The sequence below is a fragment of the Corvus kubaryi genome, unplaced genomic scaffold (genome assembly GCF_017639235.1).
Source record: "Corvus kubaryi isolate FWS band 111438036 unplaced genomic scaffold, C.kubaryi_AGA036_p1.0 74, whole genome shotgun sequence".
Lineage (NCBI taxonomy): Eukaryota > Metazoa > Chordata > Aves > Passeriformes > Corvidae > Corvus > Corvus kubaryi.
The window spans coordinates 8,272,189-8,289,479 of record NW_024582061.1 but is presented as its reverse complement, the minus strand read 5'-3'; the positions used below and the strand labels follow the sequence as shown (position 1 = coordinate 8,289,479).

The following is a 17,291-nucleotide window of genomic DNA, read 5'->3' as shown; positions in this document are numbered from 1 at the left end:
GAACATCTGCTTCTGGCATATAATGTTCCCAAATCCCACCAAAAAAGATTACTCTAGGTGGCCAAGTACTTCATGACGGCAGCAGATCAGCCTCAAACTGAGCAATCTACTCATCTCTGGGCCATCTGCCATCCACCAGACACAAAGTACCTGACTTTGTTTCTTACTACAGAAACAATCTGGACATGTTTTAGCAATTGAAAAATAAAATTCAGCTGAGGTTCTTTTGGCCTGACCACTGCAGTGAGGGTTTTTGTCCTGGTCTTCCATATATAGTTGTGACAGCAGCAGTAAAACATTTGCTCAGCCGCCCTCCCATAGCTGAGTCTGTACCCACCCACACCACAGATGTCCTCAGAGGGACAAACCCCTCCCTCCCTATTTACACAGCATGACAAGCCTGGGATGTGGCTTGCTGCAGCAGTGCTGGTGCTCCAGTCCTCCCACAAGTACCAAATCCTTGTCTCCTGTGCAAGGCAGCACCTGCGCAATGTCTAAGGAACAGGACAAGCCACGTGGATGGCATCTCAGATTCCAGAGCAGTGCATTTCCCGTGTTGCTCAAGATCATGGCAGGATCAGAGCTGGCTGGCAACAATCAAAAACTCATAACAGGAATGATTTCATTTTTATAAAGAGTTATCAAGTCACATTTTAAGCACTGCATATACAAGAGTATAAAATATTTCACAGTTCCACGTTTTCTTCTTCACATATGCTTCCATCTAGCAAAATCCCATCGCATTAATGAGCAAGATCTTTACCTTCCTTATGGTTATGCATAATCATAACTAAGCAAAACATGCACCTTCCACTTAAATTCCTTTAAGTTATTTAAGCTACATTATTTAAACATTATTTTGCTCATGTGCCAGTGCCACATTCTGATACATTCTGCTTTGGATGGTACACTCCCACTCTTTTCCCAAAATACAGAAACTGTCTCCAAAATACTGCACACCTCCAACAAAAACAACACACCAGTGGACAGAGACAGTTTTTTGCTAAGGCTGAGTACACCCCTTCCCATGTTGAAGAGGGAATCAAATTTGGATCATCTGAGGTTTGCATCACTTCCTGGTAAAGGCACATTTTGTCTTCTTTTTTTTTTTTCCCGTCTTTAAATCTCCTTTAAACCCCTCTAAGCCCAGTCAGAATCCAAACCAAAGTGGCTGAGCCAGCTTGCACTACACTTTATCAGCCAGCCTTTGACCAAAGCAAGCAGTGCAGACTTCCCAGAGGTGCCTCAGACCAGCAGCCCAGCTTTCCACAGCGACATCAATACACACAGCTGCATGATGTCTGCCAGGGAAAGATAAAAAAGCACAGTCTGCAGATAAAAATTCTGCTGCTAAGTCACAGGTTCATCATGTATATACCAGAAATATGGAATAAGAGGAACCCAGCCTCCCTTACTGATAACTCTTGCTTTAAGTAAGATTACAGCCAGTTTCTGCTTTCTTAAATCTCTTCCTGATCAGTCCAACTAGTCTTTAATAAAGTTTTAAGCTAACAGAGCTCCTTGCTATTTTTCCTCCCAAAATCTGTCAAAGTGACTGTTGTCCAGTCCGTGCCCTGTCCCTTAGTCTGAACCCCCTGAAGAGCTCTCCAAAGCTTAATTTGGAAAGGGAAGAGGTTCTCCTATTAAAACATACCCAGCAGGAGCTATTTTGTTTGGGTCAGATACACAAAAACCTAACAATGAGAGCTCCACAAGACCACCAGCACCTACCAGCAAGGTAAGGAGCAGAAGTGACACCCTCCTACACTGTATGGTTTCCAGGACAGGATTTGGCTGAAAGAGCACACATTTCTCAGCTCTTCTACTTCTCTCTGCCCCCTCCCTGGATCTCCTCAACAGATCCTCTGGCTATACCCTTTCTCAATAAAATAATGGAAACCGTTTTTACTCCCAGTAGAGGTTACACTTGTGCCCTTTCATATGAGCCTGTCCACCAGTGTGAGAAACTGCACTAGACTGTAATGGAGAAGACCTAAATGAGGCAGAGCTGTTCCTCACATAAAACTACGAAAGAATTACATTTTATAATGTTTTTTTTTCCTCCCTGTCACAGGGGGATGGAAAAACTCTCTCCTTCCTTCCAACCTTATTCTCTTGTTTGGTTTTCAAAGGAACACCACGGGGACACAAAGACTATTTGCTAAAAAGGAGACTCTGAGAAGTTAACAGTGATCTTGAGCATTTGAATATACCGTCTGCAGTTACACTGACCATAAGGTCCTACAGTTCCCTGCTCACTCCCTAAGTGGGGAACATCCCTGTTTGGCTTGGCTCAGTTTCCTGAAGTGCTGCGTCACTAACTGGAAACAGGCGGGTTTGCAGGGAGATTCCAAGAAGCCCAAAGGACGATGCAACCACGGGCACCACTCCTCAAACCAAATCAGGAATAAATACAGGATGCTGAAGGAAACAGTCTTTGCTTGGTCCCTGGCTAAGCTAACAAAACAGGGTTTAAGTGTCTCTGTGTTGCAAATAACCACAGTGAGGAACTTGAATGTGCTGGTTACATTAATTGTGCCCTTGTACTTCAGAGAAATCCCTGACAATCTGGTTAGGGACAAGAAAAAACCAGGACAGCTACCTCCTCCCTGCTGCTATGAGACAGCACCAGGCCATGTGTAACCTCAGGGCTACTTCTACACCAGGCCCCTCTCCCCCCCGAAGCCCAGAGGGAGATCAGTGCCTGTGTGGGTCCAGCTCCAGTCCAAGATGCATCAAGTATCCCTGCTTAATGCAAGAGCTCTGAAGCAAAGCATCACACGGGCACATTTCAGATTGTCACAGCACTGCCTCAAAGCTCACAGACAGTGCAGCATGTGCCAGTGACTGAGCTGGTCAAGGAGCTGTTTCCCAGCACCAGCACAGCCTTTTCTCTTTGGTACACAGTGCAGACCACTGAAGTCACAGCCCGGGCTGCACATAACTCATTACATTTCCTTACCCCATCTGCCTCCACACTTCTTCACACCCCTACTTGATCCACCTTTTCTCAGGCATTTGCCCACTCACTTCATATCATCTCCACAGAATTTTGACTCCTGTTTTTCCCTGTTGCTTGACTAAACTGATGGAATGCAGCCTGCCTGGCTCAAACATCAGACCTCTTGTAGAGGATCTAAGCAGAAGTGTGAATTGAGGTTTTTGGAACACCTACTGGAAAGTGCCTTACAAGGGTTCAATTAAGAGAGGATATGTAATTCAAGAGAGACTCCTCAAAAGCCTTCTGGCAGTACTCTGAAAAGTCAGGCATGTCTTGTCCTATGGCTCCACTGCCACAGGTCACCTTTGCACAGCAGAATGACGAAGGCATTCCACAAATTAACTGGTGCCGAATGACCAGCATTGCTCATTTATTCCATCCTCAGACAGGCTCCGGAGGTGCCTCCCAGCAGCACGTAGCTTCAGCCTCTCCTGGTGGAGCCTGACCTGCCTGACAGGATCATCAGGCTGAGGAGCTTCATTCCTCGCCATCCGTTCTGCAGGAGGCACTCCATGCTGAGCAGGTCAGGAAGGGGCCACTTCACGAGTGCAGCAGCACCCCCCACACACCGTCACATCACAGGCGCACTGGGACTTCACGCCACAAGGAGAAGCAACACTGCTTTAGAGAAGCTGGGCACATTCCTGCTCATTGCCATGTTTCCAATACAGCCTTTGGACACTTTCAAACCACATCTGCTGTCCACACTACACTTGAATAAAATATTTTTGCTTCTAGCATATTCCAGAGAAAAAGCAAAACAGCATTACCACTACAAAAGGTTATGCCATACCATGGAAGCAGTTTAGGGCAGTATCTTCTGTCTGCCAGCTACCTAAATGCAGGAACACCAAGGGAGAAAAATTACTTGCCCTCCCCGAATGTCCCAGGCACTCTTCTCCCCCTGTTTCAATTTGCATGTCAAAACCAAAGACTATTCCCCTATAAACTATGAGGAGACTGATGCTGGATCACACAGAGACCTCCAGGCTTGTTAAAATGCTGCAGAAGTTCTGGACAGGCCTTAATAAAGTAAGGTTAAGCTTCCTCCAGCTGATGGTGTAGAAAAGTACAGGCTTGTAGTGTGATGCACAGAGGCAGACGGACAAGAACAATCTTCCATTGTTAAACACCAGGGTAAAAGCTGGTACCATTAGTACAACTGGAACCACATCCACCACCACCTTCCATGAATTACACCTTTAAAATGAAAGCTACAAACTTTGCTTTTTTATCTGTATATTTATCCCATCTTCTCACACATTCCCTTTTTCCTCATGCTTCACCCTGTTTTGCTTTCTTGTTTTCCACTGCCTTTCACTTGCCAGGGTTGAAGACCCTTGGCACACTGACACCAATCACATGTGTTTTACCCAGTCTATCCCAGACAGAGGCTCAGAGAATACAAGGCCACCTTTGGTACTCAACTTCAAGAGGGAATATACATAAAGGTGGCCTTGTATTTTGGGACTAATGCCTTTTTTCTATCAGAATTCTTATCCTTCCCCCCATGCTTGCACATTTTCCTCGTTTATATGTGCCAAGAGGTGTCACGATAAACACAAGCAGTTCAAAAACAGCTTGAAGCAATTAAAGCATTTATTTAAACTTCACTGAAATCAACAGTTTAGGAAAATGACCAAATGCTGTGATGCATGTGATGTATGTTATGCCTTGAAGTATCCAGAGAGTCAACAGGCCCAGCAATAAAGTTTTACAGCATTTCAAGCTAGAAAGGACTATGAAACCTTCCTAATCTTCCCTGTCCTAACCCACCATTTCCATGAGGTACTCTTATACAGGATCTGATAATTTGTTGAAATATAACTGCCAGAGGAGAACATGGGTGTGCCTCAAAGATTGAGGAATGAGCATTTTTTTTAACTCAAGTATATTTTAGCACTTTTTTTGTAATGCTTTCCAAGTTCTGATTTCCAATATGTATTCACCTGTCCCATAGGTAGATACAGTTTTTTGTTCCTAGTCACATAACTCTGCTTCCAGATCATGGATGAAAACCTGGAAAAGCCTCTTGTCTGGTACCATTTTGCAGAACTCAATAAATCTATCCTCTGACACCAATTCTCCGTTAGCAACTGCTTTGAGTCAACCCTTTAATTTCATACACTTTGTGGTACAACCTTTCAACCAATACAGTAAAATAAAAAGCAAATTGCTTGCAAAATGTCTCCATTTACTATCAATTTCTTTTCATCTCAAAGAATGAAACCATGTTTGTCTGACTATATCTGCTTTCCATTAAATTCTACCTACCAGGGTTAAATCATATCTGTATTATTCCACTCTGTAACTGTGGAATCCTAAAAGATTCCAAGAATTTTTACATATGTTTGGTACCAGGATCTCCAGTGTATAATTTTAATTTCCTCCCCTTTAGTCTATTAATTGACTATTTTCAGGTATTTCCTCATAATGTCATGACCCAAAAAAATCAGTGTCAACAAGCCGAACATTTCCTCTGGGACCTTCCAGCCTATCCAGATTTCCAGTTATCTAGATTTATTGGTTCCAAGATGTTCTGTAACCCGATTACTGACAGTGGTTAATTTTCATGAGACACCATTTAGAGAAGTCCCCTTGCTACCCTTATACTTGCCAACATTGTGTTTTCCCCCTTGGATATTCTTTGCTGATCATCACCAGCTTCTCTTAATTTCACACCGATTCTTTTTTACCTTTCACTAACTTGTAAGCATTGGATCAGGCAAAAAGAGAAAAGATACTTGCAGAGGACACTAGCTGTATAAAAAAGGCGTAATCTTAAGAGACATAATCCCCTTCATAATTTTAATCTAAGCACAAAGCTCTGAAGGGATCTTGCTGCAAGTACAGAAATATTCATTATCTGTGTGTTACGAGAACCACAGCTGAAATCAAAGTTTTCGCAGACACTCTATTCTGGTACATTACTGAAAATGACATACATCACATGAAACTGAGAAAGATGCCTCGGGAATAGTAATGTGAGCTCAACATAAACTGTTCTGATCACACCACTTCCTCAAACTCCTCCAAACACCTGCCCACCTTCAAAGCAATACACATCTAATGTTTGTAATCATTTCTCACAAACCTGCTACTTCAACCACTTTTGCTGCTTTTCTTGGCATTCTCCCAAATTAGCCTCTCTTTCAGATACCCAGGTGTCAAGAACTGAAAGGTCCTCAGCCAAACTGTGACATACTGACACCTGCAAGACCCAGGGTTTTAAGAATCTCCCCAAACCATGCTTTCCAACACCTTAATCACAGCAATGGGAACGGCACCATTAATTGGCCATCCCCAGTCACAACCCTGGCTCCTTCGACACCCAGACTTTACAGCTTTCTGCACTCATTAACTGCTTCAAAAGCCTCTTCAGCAATGCAAGATTCTGCAGACTCCTTTCTTGCTTATAATTCCAAGCTCCCTTTTCCCCCTCAGATGCCTGAGCATTTGAAACAAAAGCAAATGAGACCAGAAGTTCCTCAGAGCTCCAGTGGCTCCATCCCAGCTACCACACCATGTAATGTCCCTCCTGAGCACTGAAGCCACATCTTAAAACCAAGTAGGGTTTTTTCCTATCCCCAACTAAGCTGTCCCAAGCAAGGTTCTTTTTCATTAAAGCTAAAAAAGATGTTCTGGATACAAAATGCCTTTCAACTTTTTAGAACAGTAATCAAGACTTTAACTGCACAATTTTGAAAGTCACTTTTTGTGTTCATCTTGATCTTGCAGAGATGTTTGTAGTTGGGAAAAAAAACAGCAACATAAATTAAGTTCATCTTTTCCCTGTGGTTTTTCTAACATATTTCTAGCAACCCAACAGACAAACAATGGCAATAGGGAAGCATTCCCAAGCCATAGAGCAGACTCCCCAAAGCACTCTTCTGATAATTTTGCTCTGAATTAGTACAACCAAGTGAAAAGTCACAAGTCACCCTGGGCAAGTACAAAATACTACTTTTTCTCTTTCAGTCCTTCTGGCAAGCAACAGCATCCACTGAAAGCCAGGAGGAGCAAACAAGCTGAACTGAAAAAGAACTGCAAAAGCACTAAGGCTCAAGGAGACAAATTTTGCATCCTGAAAGCTCACGCCTTAAAAATAGTGCCAAAGCTCATTCCTGCCACGCCTGTTTCTGCAGGTAGTCACACCTGAGTAGTGCCTTCCAGCAGCCGGCGGAGCGAGCCAGCTGGGGATCCCGAGGGAGCAGCACCCACGCACACCTGGAGCCCTCCTGCAGCTGCCAGCTCTTGCCCTCTCCCAGTGAGCCCCTTCAGGAGTGCTGTGAGGGAAGGGGTCAGCCAAACATGCAGGCATCCATCTGGAGAGGCAAGGAGGAAATGCTTCCCAGTGAGAGGAAGGGCAGATGGCTCACAGCCAACCATGATGGACATCCCCAGAGAGCCCTCAGTCCCTGTAGCACTTCACCAGGGAGCACACAAGGCATTAGAGCCATATGTAGGCAGGATCGTCTTGCTTTTCTTTTCCTTTTCTTAAAAAAACCCTTCTGCTTGATGCCTGTTTTCTGAAAAATATATCTTACCAGCCTGCCTGAAACCCCACACCAGTCCCAGGCCTGAGTCGCACACCCAGCTGCGCAGGGGGGAGGCACAGAGGAGGAGGGGAAGGGAGCTGCAGCACCAAGGAGCTCAAACAAGACATACCATCAGTGCTGATGACGAGGCCAGTTACACCCATGATGAGAAAGACAGATGTTTTGCAGAAAGTCAGCCGCTGCCTCATAGTAGGAGTTATGAAAGTGGAGAGTTCAGACATCATATTTTCCCTCAGTCTTCATCCTTTGCTAGCCAGGACGGATTCCAGAAAGCCAGGTGTCTGGCTGCAAAAAATACTGCAGTCTTAGTTCTAAGTTCTTAGTCTCGGCTCCTCCTGAAGGCATCACCGTGTCCGTAATACCACAAGCTTTCTAAGGCAACCCTGCCGTCACTGCTTTGGCAGTGAGAAAATCCGGGGGAGAAGATCAGTTCTCTGCTGCTCCTGAGTTTTGGTTCTACACATACACAAATCTCTCTTGTGGGTACCAGAGGCTCCATAAATGAGAACACACATGTCTTCAGATAACCCCCATAAAATCAAAACACGGCAGGCAGATTACTGAAGCCAACAAAAGAACCTATAGAAGACTGGGAAAAAAAGCAGCCTTGGGATAAGCATTCTCTTGTGCACAAAATTTGCTGTTGAGATGAAGGACAAGAAATCTGCTTGGTATTCAAGTATTGAATTTGGGGGAGTTTGGGGATTGGGGGTTTTTTTGTTGAGTGTTTTTCAAGTTTTAGGTCTAGAAAACCTTCTCCATGCTACTCGTGTGAGCTACCCCATGAGGTGGTCTCTTCCCACACCCACAGTTTCAGGGTTATCCACAAAAGGAAATAACACAGGTATGAGGTAGCATAGACAAACAAGTCTGCTGCTCAGCAGTGCCCTATCTAAATCTGAGCAGGTCAGTGCCTTGAGTCCAGACTGCTGTGAAAGGAACGACAGCACAGCGCCAGCTGGAATGGGGCTCAGGTTGTCTCCAGCTCAGCTTTCTGCCCAAACACGGCCAGCACTAACCGAAGACCAGTTTACTCAGGGCTTTATCCAGTCAGGTCCTAAAAACTTCTAAGGAAGGAGGTGGTGCAGTCTCCCAGGGCAGCTCTCTCTCCAGTGCTCAGTTATCCTCACCATGAAGCCCTTTTTCCTTACGAGTCTGAACGTCTCTCACTTCTGCTGATGTCCATTTCCTCTCACCCTCCTGTCATGCTGTGGTGCAAAGAGCCTGACTCTTTTTCCAGTCTTTTTGACAGACCTTCACATCGCAGCATCCAAACTTTGGAGAAGAGAAATTAGACTGGGCTCCAAATCTCAGCAATTGAAAGATGCTTTTCTTGCTTCACAAGCCACCATGTGCTTCAAAGAATTCTGCCACAGCTGAGGACTCTGCTCACATCCAAAGTTAGGGGCAGCACTCAACACCTCTGGTGCAGAACAAGGGCAAATGACTTTCTTCCTGTCTAATGGAGATCAGCCCATCTCACCCCAAAAAGCACACTCCTTACCTCTGCAGGCAACTTCAGCTGCAACAAGAGCTCGGAGATGAGCGCTGTAGGGTCACCAAACAGCCAGGGCTTGTCCCAGCAGAGCTGCAGGACAGCAGTGAGCCCAGCTCCAGGTGAGCCACTGAAGCCAATCAGGAACTACAGGGGAGAAGCCTCCACCAGCACCAACTCACTTCTGCCCTGCATTGCTGCTCAGGACAATTCCAATTTGGCAAGGAAGGAGGCCTGAAGCTCCCTAAGACACCCAGAGCTCCCTAAGAGGTTATCAGAGCAGCCTGGTCTCTGTTTCTCACCCCATATGACTGACAAATTGCATGAAGGGACAAAGCCAGCCCCGGCACAGCTGCAGAGGAATGTTTGTCTTTGGCAAAGAGCAGAGAGATTAAGTGGGTGTCATGTTCTTCCATTAAATTTTTGCCTGTCGCAACAGCAGAGCCAGATCACATACAGAAGATTGAAAGCCAGTTAGCAGCAGATGAAAAAAAAAAAAAAAAAAAAAAAAAAAAAAGGTAGCTGTTTCCAAGACACAGAGAAGGCACAGAGAGGTTACTGGCAGCATTCAGCTCCACATTTGGATGGATGGCACCTATGAGGACAGCTCTAGCCATTAAGGTCTATTCCATTTAACCACACTTTATTTTTTCACATTGCCTTCTCCACTTCCCTACCCACCCTCTGGAGAGGGAATGCTCATTATTTGGAGTATTTGTACCCTTCCTGCACACATTTAGCACTGATCCAACTCAACCCAGTGACTTTCTTTTCTGCAGTTGTGATCTGTGTTTGACACCTCACAGACAGAAAGAATGAGGAAAAAATCCCTGCTCTGAAAAGTTCAGCATCTCAGGCTGAATGTCCACCTCAGCTACGCCTCGTTAAACCCCACCATTTTTCACCTGTCTTCTTTACTGCCTATTACTCACTTCAGTGAGGTGAAAGGGAAACATATTTGCCAGCAAAATTGTGGCCCTAAGCCAAGCTTATTCTTTGCATGCCATTCCTTTCACTTTTATGAAAGAAAAATAATTTAGCATCCAAGACAGCCTCCACTTTTCACCAGCACTTGACATCATGGAGGGGTGGTGGGACCATGGACCAATCCAACACGAGTGCTTCCTTGAATATCAGGTCTGCCTATTTTTCTGCTACAGATCCACATCCTTCTCAAACAACCCGTTTTCCTATTTATCCTTGAACAAATACCTGTTCCAGGCAAACCCTGTTCTTTTCCAAATAATTGTCTACTGGTGTCAAATAAATATACACATGCACACATCAGGCTTACATCTAAGCACAACTCATAAATCTACTCTGACTATTCCCACTGCACATTCCTTTAGCTCAAAATGCAGTTCCACTGCCCCCTCCCCAGCCAAATATTCCTATCTGCCCTTTCATGTCAGCATCAGTACCTCGGCTGCTACAGGGCAATCTGTGTCAGGGAACTGATATCCCTGAAAGGTACTTTCTGGCAAAAAAAAAGTCATTTTAAAACTGGATGAGCTCCCAGCCAGCTGCCAAAACAGCCTGTGGTTACATCCAGGTGCAGAACTGCACTGTCAGGTCTTGTCACCCACAAAAAACACAGCCAAAAGGCATCTCCATGATTCAGAGAGAGATGAATAGGGAGCAACAGCATGAAAAAATGTACCCTCCTGAAAACACAGACAAAGAGCTCTACTGTGAGAGCACCCCTAAGGGACCCACCAGGAACGTATTCCTCTTGGAAAAAGCAAGCTGCTCTAGGGAATTTAAGAGGAGTTAAAGGGGGGACCTTGTAAGCTCAGGGTCAGCAGCCAATGCAGCCTGTGGCAAACGCCACTGAGGCAGGTCAGACACTCTGTATCTGACAGCAATTTCACCTATCAATAATTGCTAACGTCTCACCCACAAAATTATCCTTCTCCAAAAGCGAGAGAAGCAGCCCAAGACACAGGATACAGATGATGGATGCTTAAATCAAGTATTACAAAGTGACTGGAAAACAGCTTTTGGGAATGCAGGGAGGAAGGTGTACGGCACTAAGGACAGCACGGCCTGATAACCAACATTTGGATACAGCACAAAAAAGCAGCACCTATCTGCAAGCGCAAAGCCAGCAAGAAAACTTCCCTCGTCAGAGATGGGGGCTACTTTCGAAGGACAGTGTCTTCAAAGCAACAGCCAAGCATCTCGGAGGGACCTTGTTAGCTGAGGGACCAAGAGAAAATGAGCCCACAGTGACAGAGCTCCCAGCTCTGTGGAGAGAGAAGTAGCCAGCACGGCACAGCACACACTGGCCTCCTCCATAGACACAGACAATCCTAAAAAGCGAGATAATAAATGCTTTAATAAAATGCTTTAATAAAAACTTGTCCCCATCCCAAGATAGGGGAAACTCACTTAGTCCCAGCTAAGAAGGGACTCTTCACATTACAAACAAAGACCTGCAAAGAGCACAAGTTCCCACCAGCCCTGTAGATAAGCTGAACAACTCCAGACACAGGAAAGCCCTGTCTGGTAACACCATAAGTGAAATTCCTTTACCCCCACTATCGTGCACAACCTGCTCCATGCGTAAGGGCTGGCTTTCCAAAGGAAACATTTACAGAGGACAGTGCACATCAGTCACGTCCATTAGGAAAAAGAATAAAGAATGGGTTTGTACATTAAATGCTGGTTCATTCCTATCTACCACGCTTCAAAGTCAGTCCCAGGACAGACTAACATTTTTTCCAGCTCCTGTCTTCACTGCAGATCAAGCACTTCACTATACAGTTACAGCCAGCAACTCAATAGCCCCATTTTTCTAATTTTAACTGCCAGGAAACAGCAGGGTAAAGTTTCAAAGTCCCCTACTTGTGTTTATCTCAGCTTTTAGAGGAACTGTAGATCAGTTAGACCCATTACAAGTATGTGACATGTCTCTTGGCAAACTGGAATAGTTTTCTTATTTCAATTTGGGAAGAAAATGAGGAGAAGAAATGGTTTTCAGTGCAAGGTACCGCATACAACTAATTTTGCTGTTCAGCAGTTGTGATGTTGACTTTTTTATTGATATGGAAAGTCATTGACAAAATTTAACACTACTGCTTTGTATGAGATCTGTATACAACTATTTAAAAATCTAACTTTCTCATTTCCCCTCTTTACTGCAATTTTGGAAAAATCTTTGCAAGTACTGACTGTACAAATATTTTACATAAAGTCAGCTGCAGGTGTATAGAGAAGAAAGAATGAGGAATTTCAGCTTTATGGTTTGTGGGCAATAGACCAAACCCCATGTGCAAATAAATGAAGTAGCTCTCCCCCTACCAAAATGAAACAAAAGTTGGATCCAACTATATTGACACCAGAGAGCTACATGCAGCCACCACACCATAAGTTACAGCCAGCTCCACATCCATACCCGCCGCAGTAACCGCAGCTTTCAGTTAAATACACACAGATTGTAAAAATCCAACACTGTCATCCATTTAAAATAACGACTGCCGTACCCCGAAAGCTCAAGGCACTCCCTGGCAGCTCATCCAGAGGCAGCTTTCCTGCAGAAGTCATTAGAAACAAAGTAACAGCAACCATCGTTTTTGCAGCAGAGGAAATGAGTCACCAAGCAAGCGCCGGTGAGGTTCAGAGGTTTGTAATGGGGAGGAAAGAAGGCCAGCTCAGAGTTTCCCGAGCTCATCTTAGATGACAATCACAACCCTGAGCATTAACATTCACCTTTGGTTTTGCTTTCAAAGGGAGACAGAAACTTGGTAGCTGGGGCCTGGGAAGCGTCCTCCTCTCATGCCAACCTACATTACACCCTTGGTCCCAGGGTTGAGCTGATGCCCAAAGCATCGCCAGCGACATGGAAACAGGATCACAGGGCTCAAACACCACTCAGACAACAGCAGCAGCAATGTGACAGTTCACTAATTTCAATTTCTTCATGACTTCCAAGTTCCAATAAACCATTTGGGCTATTTAGCATTTTTAGTCATCTTCCAGTTAACCACTCATGCAGACATCCAGGACATGACATCTAGGAATTTAGTCCTAAATCTAAGCCAGTTGCTGTCCCCATGTATTTGTAGGGCAGCTGCAGTTCTACATCTGCCATGCCAAGATCACATCCATGCCTACATTCAGCTGCATTTTGCTACCATCTGGAAACAGCAGCCAATGTGTTAAAATAGCCATGAAAATGGAGGGGAAAAATAAAACTGCCTCCTCAGTATTACATAAAGAGGTTTTAAATGCCAAAGGCTCCTAAGAACCATCTGCCTTTCAGCCCCCATCCAGCAATGGGACAGGTAGTTGGCATTTCACAGCATGTTTGTCAGACTCATCCATCTGCACCAGATCTGGCACTTGTCACAGAAAACACAGTCCCAGCTGGGCCATGTCCAACCACAGATCAATTCCAGCACAGTCCCACGGCCGCCAGCAGAGCTCTCCCACTTCAAGCCCACCTGTGTGTTATGGAAAGTAACAGCAGCAGCAAGAAGCTGGAGTTTTTGCCACCTGGCCACGCTCCTTCTCCCCTTGGGCAGTGGCAGGTGTTGTGTTTGCCTTCTGTTTGACCACCAGGAAAAAGCAAAGAATAACAATAATAACACTAAAAATAATAATAATAACACTGCCTTGCACAGTGCCAGCACATGGCACTACCAACACAGTCACAACAAGCTACAGCACAGATGAAGATTATATGATGCAGACATGTGACACATACCATGAACACGCCTCTAGGAAATCTTTCGGCCTTTTCTTCCAGGGGAAACTAAACCACTCCGGAAAAATAACTGCTATAAAGCTATCTGGCATCCAGGTGAGGACTTTAATGAGCCACCTCAAGGATTGCTACCTGCCAATAGTAGAGCTGAGCTCCTCGAGGCCCCACTTTCTCCAGGTACAGCTGATGATATCACTGACAGCACCAGTGGAGTGAGGGAATGGCTCCTCACACAGCTCCAGGCACTGGTGAAATCATCAGCTGTTAAAGAGAAATGTAAATCCCCAGGAGGTTGGATTTCAACCCTGGTAATTAAGGCAGGCTGGAACAGTTTAAAATAGAGGTCGACTTTTTAAGTGTATGCATACTTTCACACTTGTCTGCTAGGTTCAAATCAACAAGAGCTGGGAACAGCCTTTTTGGTTGTAAAAAGGTTAAATTTTAATTTAAAATACACAAAAGGCAGTTGGCACGGAATTCTCACCCTCACCAGTCTGTACACACAGGTAGGTCTGACTGTGGAACGACATTGATTCTTCTTCCTATTGTGAGCGCTCCCCTCAGTCATCATCATCATCATCTTCATCATCATCTTCTCCCTCCTCCCCCTTGCCAGTCCAGCTCACGCTCCTAGGGCTGCGTGACTGTCCCAGAGACCTTTCCTAAGCCCACAGTTTCCTTGGATGCAGACCTGCACATCTAGCTAAGGGACACCTTGGGAGTGTGTGAAGACCAGAAGATGCAGTAGGACATGTGTTCCTTGGCTGTGAGGGTGACAGACAGCACAGGGCATGGGCACTTCTGCAGGGGGAGCGCAGGAGGGTTTCCTCATCATCCCAATCTTTTCAAAAAGACCCTGCAGTAAGTTTATAAACACAGCACAGTAACTGGGTCAAACCAGTCCTCCCAGATGGAAAGTATAACCCAGGAGAAGAACAGATGTTTCATCCAGAGAGCCTGTTTGTTTGTTTTGGGTTTTTCAAGTAATTCTATGAAGTTTTGGCCAGAGGTAAATAGAGAACTTGTGTTTCATGGTATCAAGCTCAGTATTTTCCTCCACATGGCAGAGCACACTCACAAAAGAAAAAGTTCAACAGGCAGAAGTGTGGGGTTTTTTCACTTTAAAGGATGTTAATTTCATAAACCTTCTTTTCTTCTTTAAAGATTGCAATATGTCACTACACCTACTTTATAGCATTTGCTTGGGCTTTTATTTCTGAAACTTATTTCAGAAGAATTCCAAGAACAACCAAAAAGAGAAATTGATTTCACACTTTTTATTTGGCTTCAAGAGGGTCTCCCAAGAAATCTTAAACTCCTAAAAAGACCCAATCAAACAAGACAGCAACACAAACAAATCAATGTCAGTGTTACTGCCAACGAAGATCATCACAGCCCAAAATTTTGCAGATCCAGCTATGCCCCTTACAAAATGCTCATCATCATAGCATTTAAAGCTGAAAATCCCCAATAAAACTTGAAAACAGAAAAGGGAAAAGCATCCCATTTCCACCCACCAGACAAACAGCATGTTTTCTTTATCAATACATGCAAACTCAATTCTCAGACTCCTTGAAATAGGGCAGAAAAGACACATATCCATGTCACTGTGGCCACAAGTTCTAGCCCAAGTGCAAAATCTCCTTTGGGGCACTAATTAAAGAAGATGCGAGAACACTAAGTAAGAAAACAAAAGAGTGGCAACTCCATTCTCATCACAAGGCTCCAAACAGAGCAAGAGGAAGTATGCCAGCACAGCTGTAAAATCTGAAGGGGAACACTCTCCAAAGAGCCCCTCATTTCACTCACAACATTCCTATTGATAAAGAAAAAAAAAAAAAAAAACAACAAAACCACAAGAAAACAGCTGTTTGAGGGAAGAGCTTTCCATTGTTAAGTGCTCCTCCTGGCTCTTTAAAAAGCCCAAGCCACCGTAACATGATTGCTTTTGCCCGGATCTACCAGATGATACACGTTGCGCAAGAAAGCCCAAGACTTTCAACGATAAAGAAGCCAAACACTGTTTAAAGACCGTCACGCGTGCAGCAGGCTTGCTTCCTGCTGGAACGAGGCTTGGAGCTTGTGAAAGACGCGATCCCGGATTAGTAAAACTAGCATTGCCACACACAACAAATAAGGTTTTCCTTGTTTGCCTTACAAGACTAATGCCAAGATCTGCACGGAGGCAGTGGCCATGGGATCACCGCTGCTCCTGTGAAGAGCTGGGCCCCTCACTCTGGGGCTGTATTTGCACATCACCCTCTTTGGTGCAAGGAAGAAACGCGGAGCACATGGCAGCCCCTGCCAAGCGCCGTCCCTCAGGCACTGCCACATGCCAGTCACCACCACCATGCTCCTCCTGGGTCTCCATCCAAGCACTGCCACATCCCAGTCACCACCACCATGCTCCTCTTGAGTCTCCATCCAAGCACTGCCACATCCCAGTCACCACCACCATGCTCCTCTTGAGTCTCCATCCAAGCACGTGCTCGACAACCACACCAAGCGTGGCTGCCCTGAGCCTCGCACCAGCAGGGGACTGGAGGACTCTTCCATGCTGCTGTCCCAAGGTGCTCCGGCACACTTCCACTTGGGATTTGCACCTATGCGGGTTTATATTCGTGTATCTCTCTGTGCTTGCGAGAAGCCTCCCGAGTAACAGCGAACCAACGGAGCAGAGATAACAAGACACATTTCTTCGGAACTGTCCGAACTGTGCGTTTTGCACAAGCCAAAATATGGGGATTCAAGCCAAAAAATAAACAACAAAACCATCGAAACGTGTGTCACTTCCTTCCTGCTCTTGGGAAGCGGGACGGGTCTCGTCTGGCAGAAGACGCGGCCGGCGACTCCTGAGGGGTCGCCCGGGGGAAGCGGCACCGCCGAGGGCGCAGAGGGAGCCCGGGCCGGGCGGGGGGAAGCGGCGACGGACGGAGCGCGGGCTGCGGGACCCCGGTTACCGCCAGGCTCGGAGGGGCGGGAGTTGAGACCCCCGGCGCAGAAGGGACCCCAAGGCCTGCCCCAGGACATCTCGGCCCTCGGGGGAGCAGCCCCGGAGGGGCGGCAGTCGCGGCGAGGGACGCGGGGAGCACCTGTTGGCCAGAACCCGCCCGGCGCCGACCCTGGCGCCCGCAGGGACACCCCGGCCCACGGGGAGCCCGAGGAACCCTGCCACGGCCCCCGAAACGCGGCAGCCCACGGCGGCGCCTCAGCCATCCCACCCCCGGCCTCCCGGCGCCGCCAGGAGCCGCCGCCCGCCCCCGCCGCTCCTCACCGTGCGGCTCAGCAGCGTCTCGGGGTCTGCGGGCTCGCACAGCTCGCTCAGCTTGCGGTCCCAGTGCAGCAGCGGCGGCTGCTCCCCGCCGCTCTCGCACACCTCCATGGCGGCCGCAGGCACCCCCGCCGGCCCGTCGGTCTGTCCGTCCGTCGGTCCGTCCGCCGCCCCGCTGCCGGACCCTGCCCCCGCCGCTCCCCCGCGCCGCGGAGACGCGCGCTCGCTCCCGCCCCGGCGCGTCCCCTCAGCCGGCG

The 17,291-nt window shown here is 46.5% G+C and overlaps 1 protein-coding gene across 2 annotated transcripts in view; it reads right to left on the bottom strand.

The window, feature by feature from the left end:
- The window catches only part of CREB3L2 (cAMP responsive element binding protein 3 like 2), a 73,630-nt gene extending 56,407 nt beyond the window's left edge, over window positions 1-17,223 (bottom strand). For both annotated transcript variants that reach the window (XM_042050487.1, XM_042050488.1), the window contains exon 1: window positions 17,038-17,223. In XM_042050487.1, the coding sequence (XP_041906421.1) occupies window positions 17,038-17,145 (108 nt within the window). In that variant the 5' untranslated portion in view covers window positions 17,146-17,223. The remainder of the gene's footprint in view (window positions 1-17,037) is intronic.
- Between the last annotated feature and the right edge of the window lie 68 nt (window positions 17,224-17,291).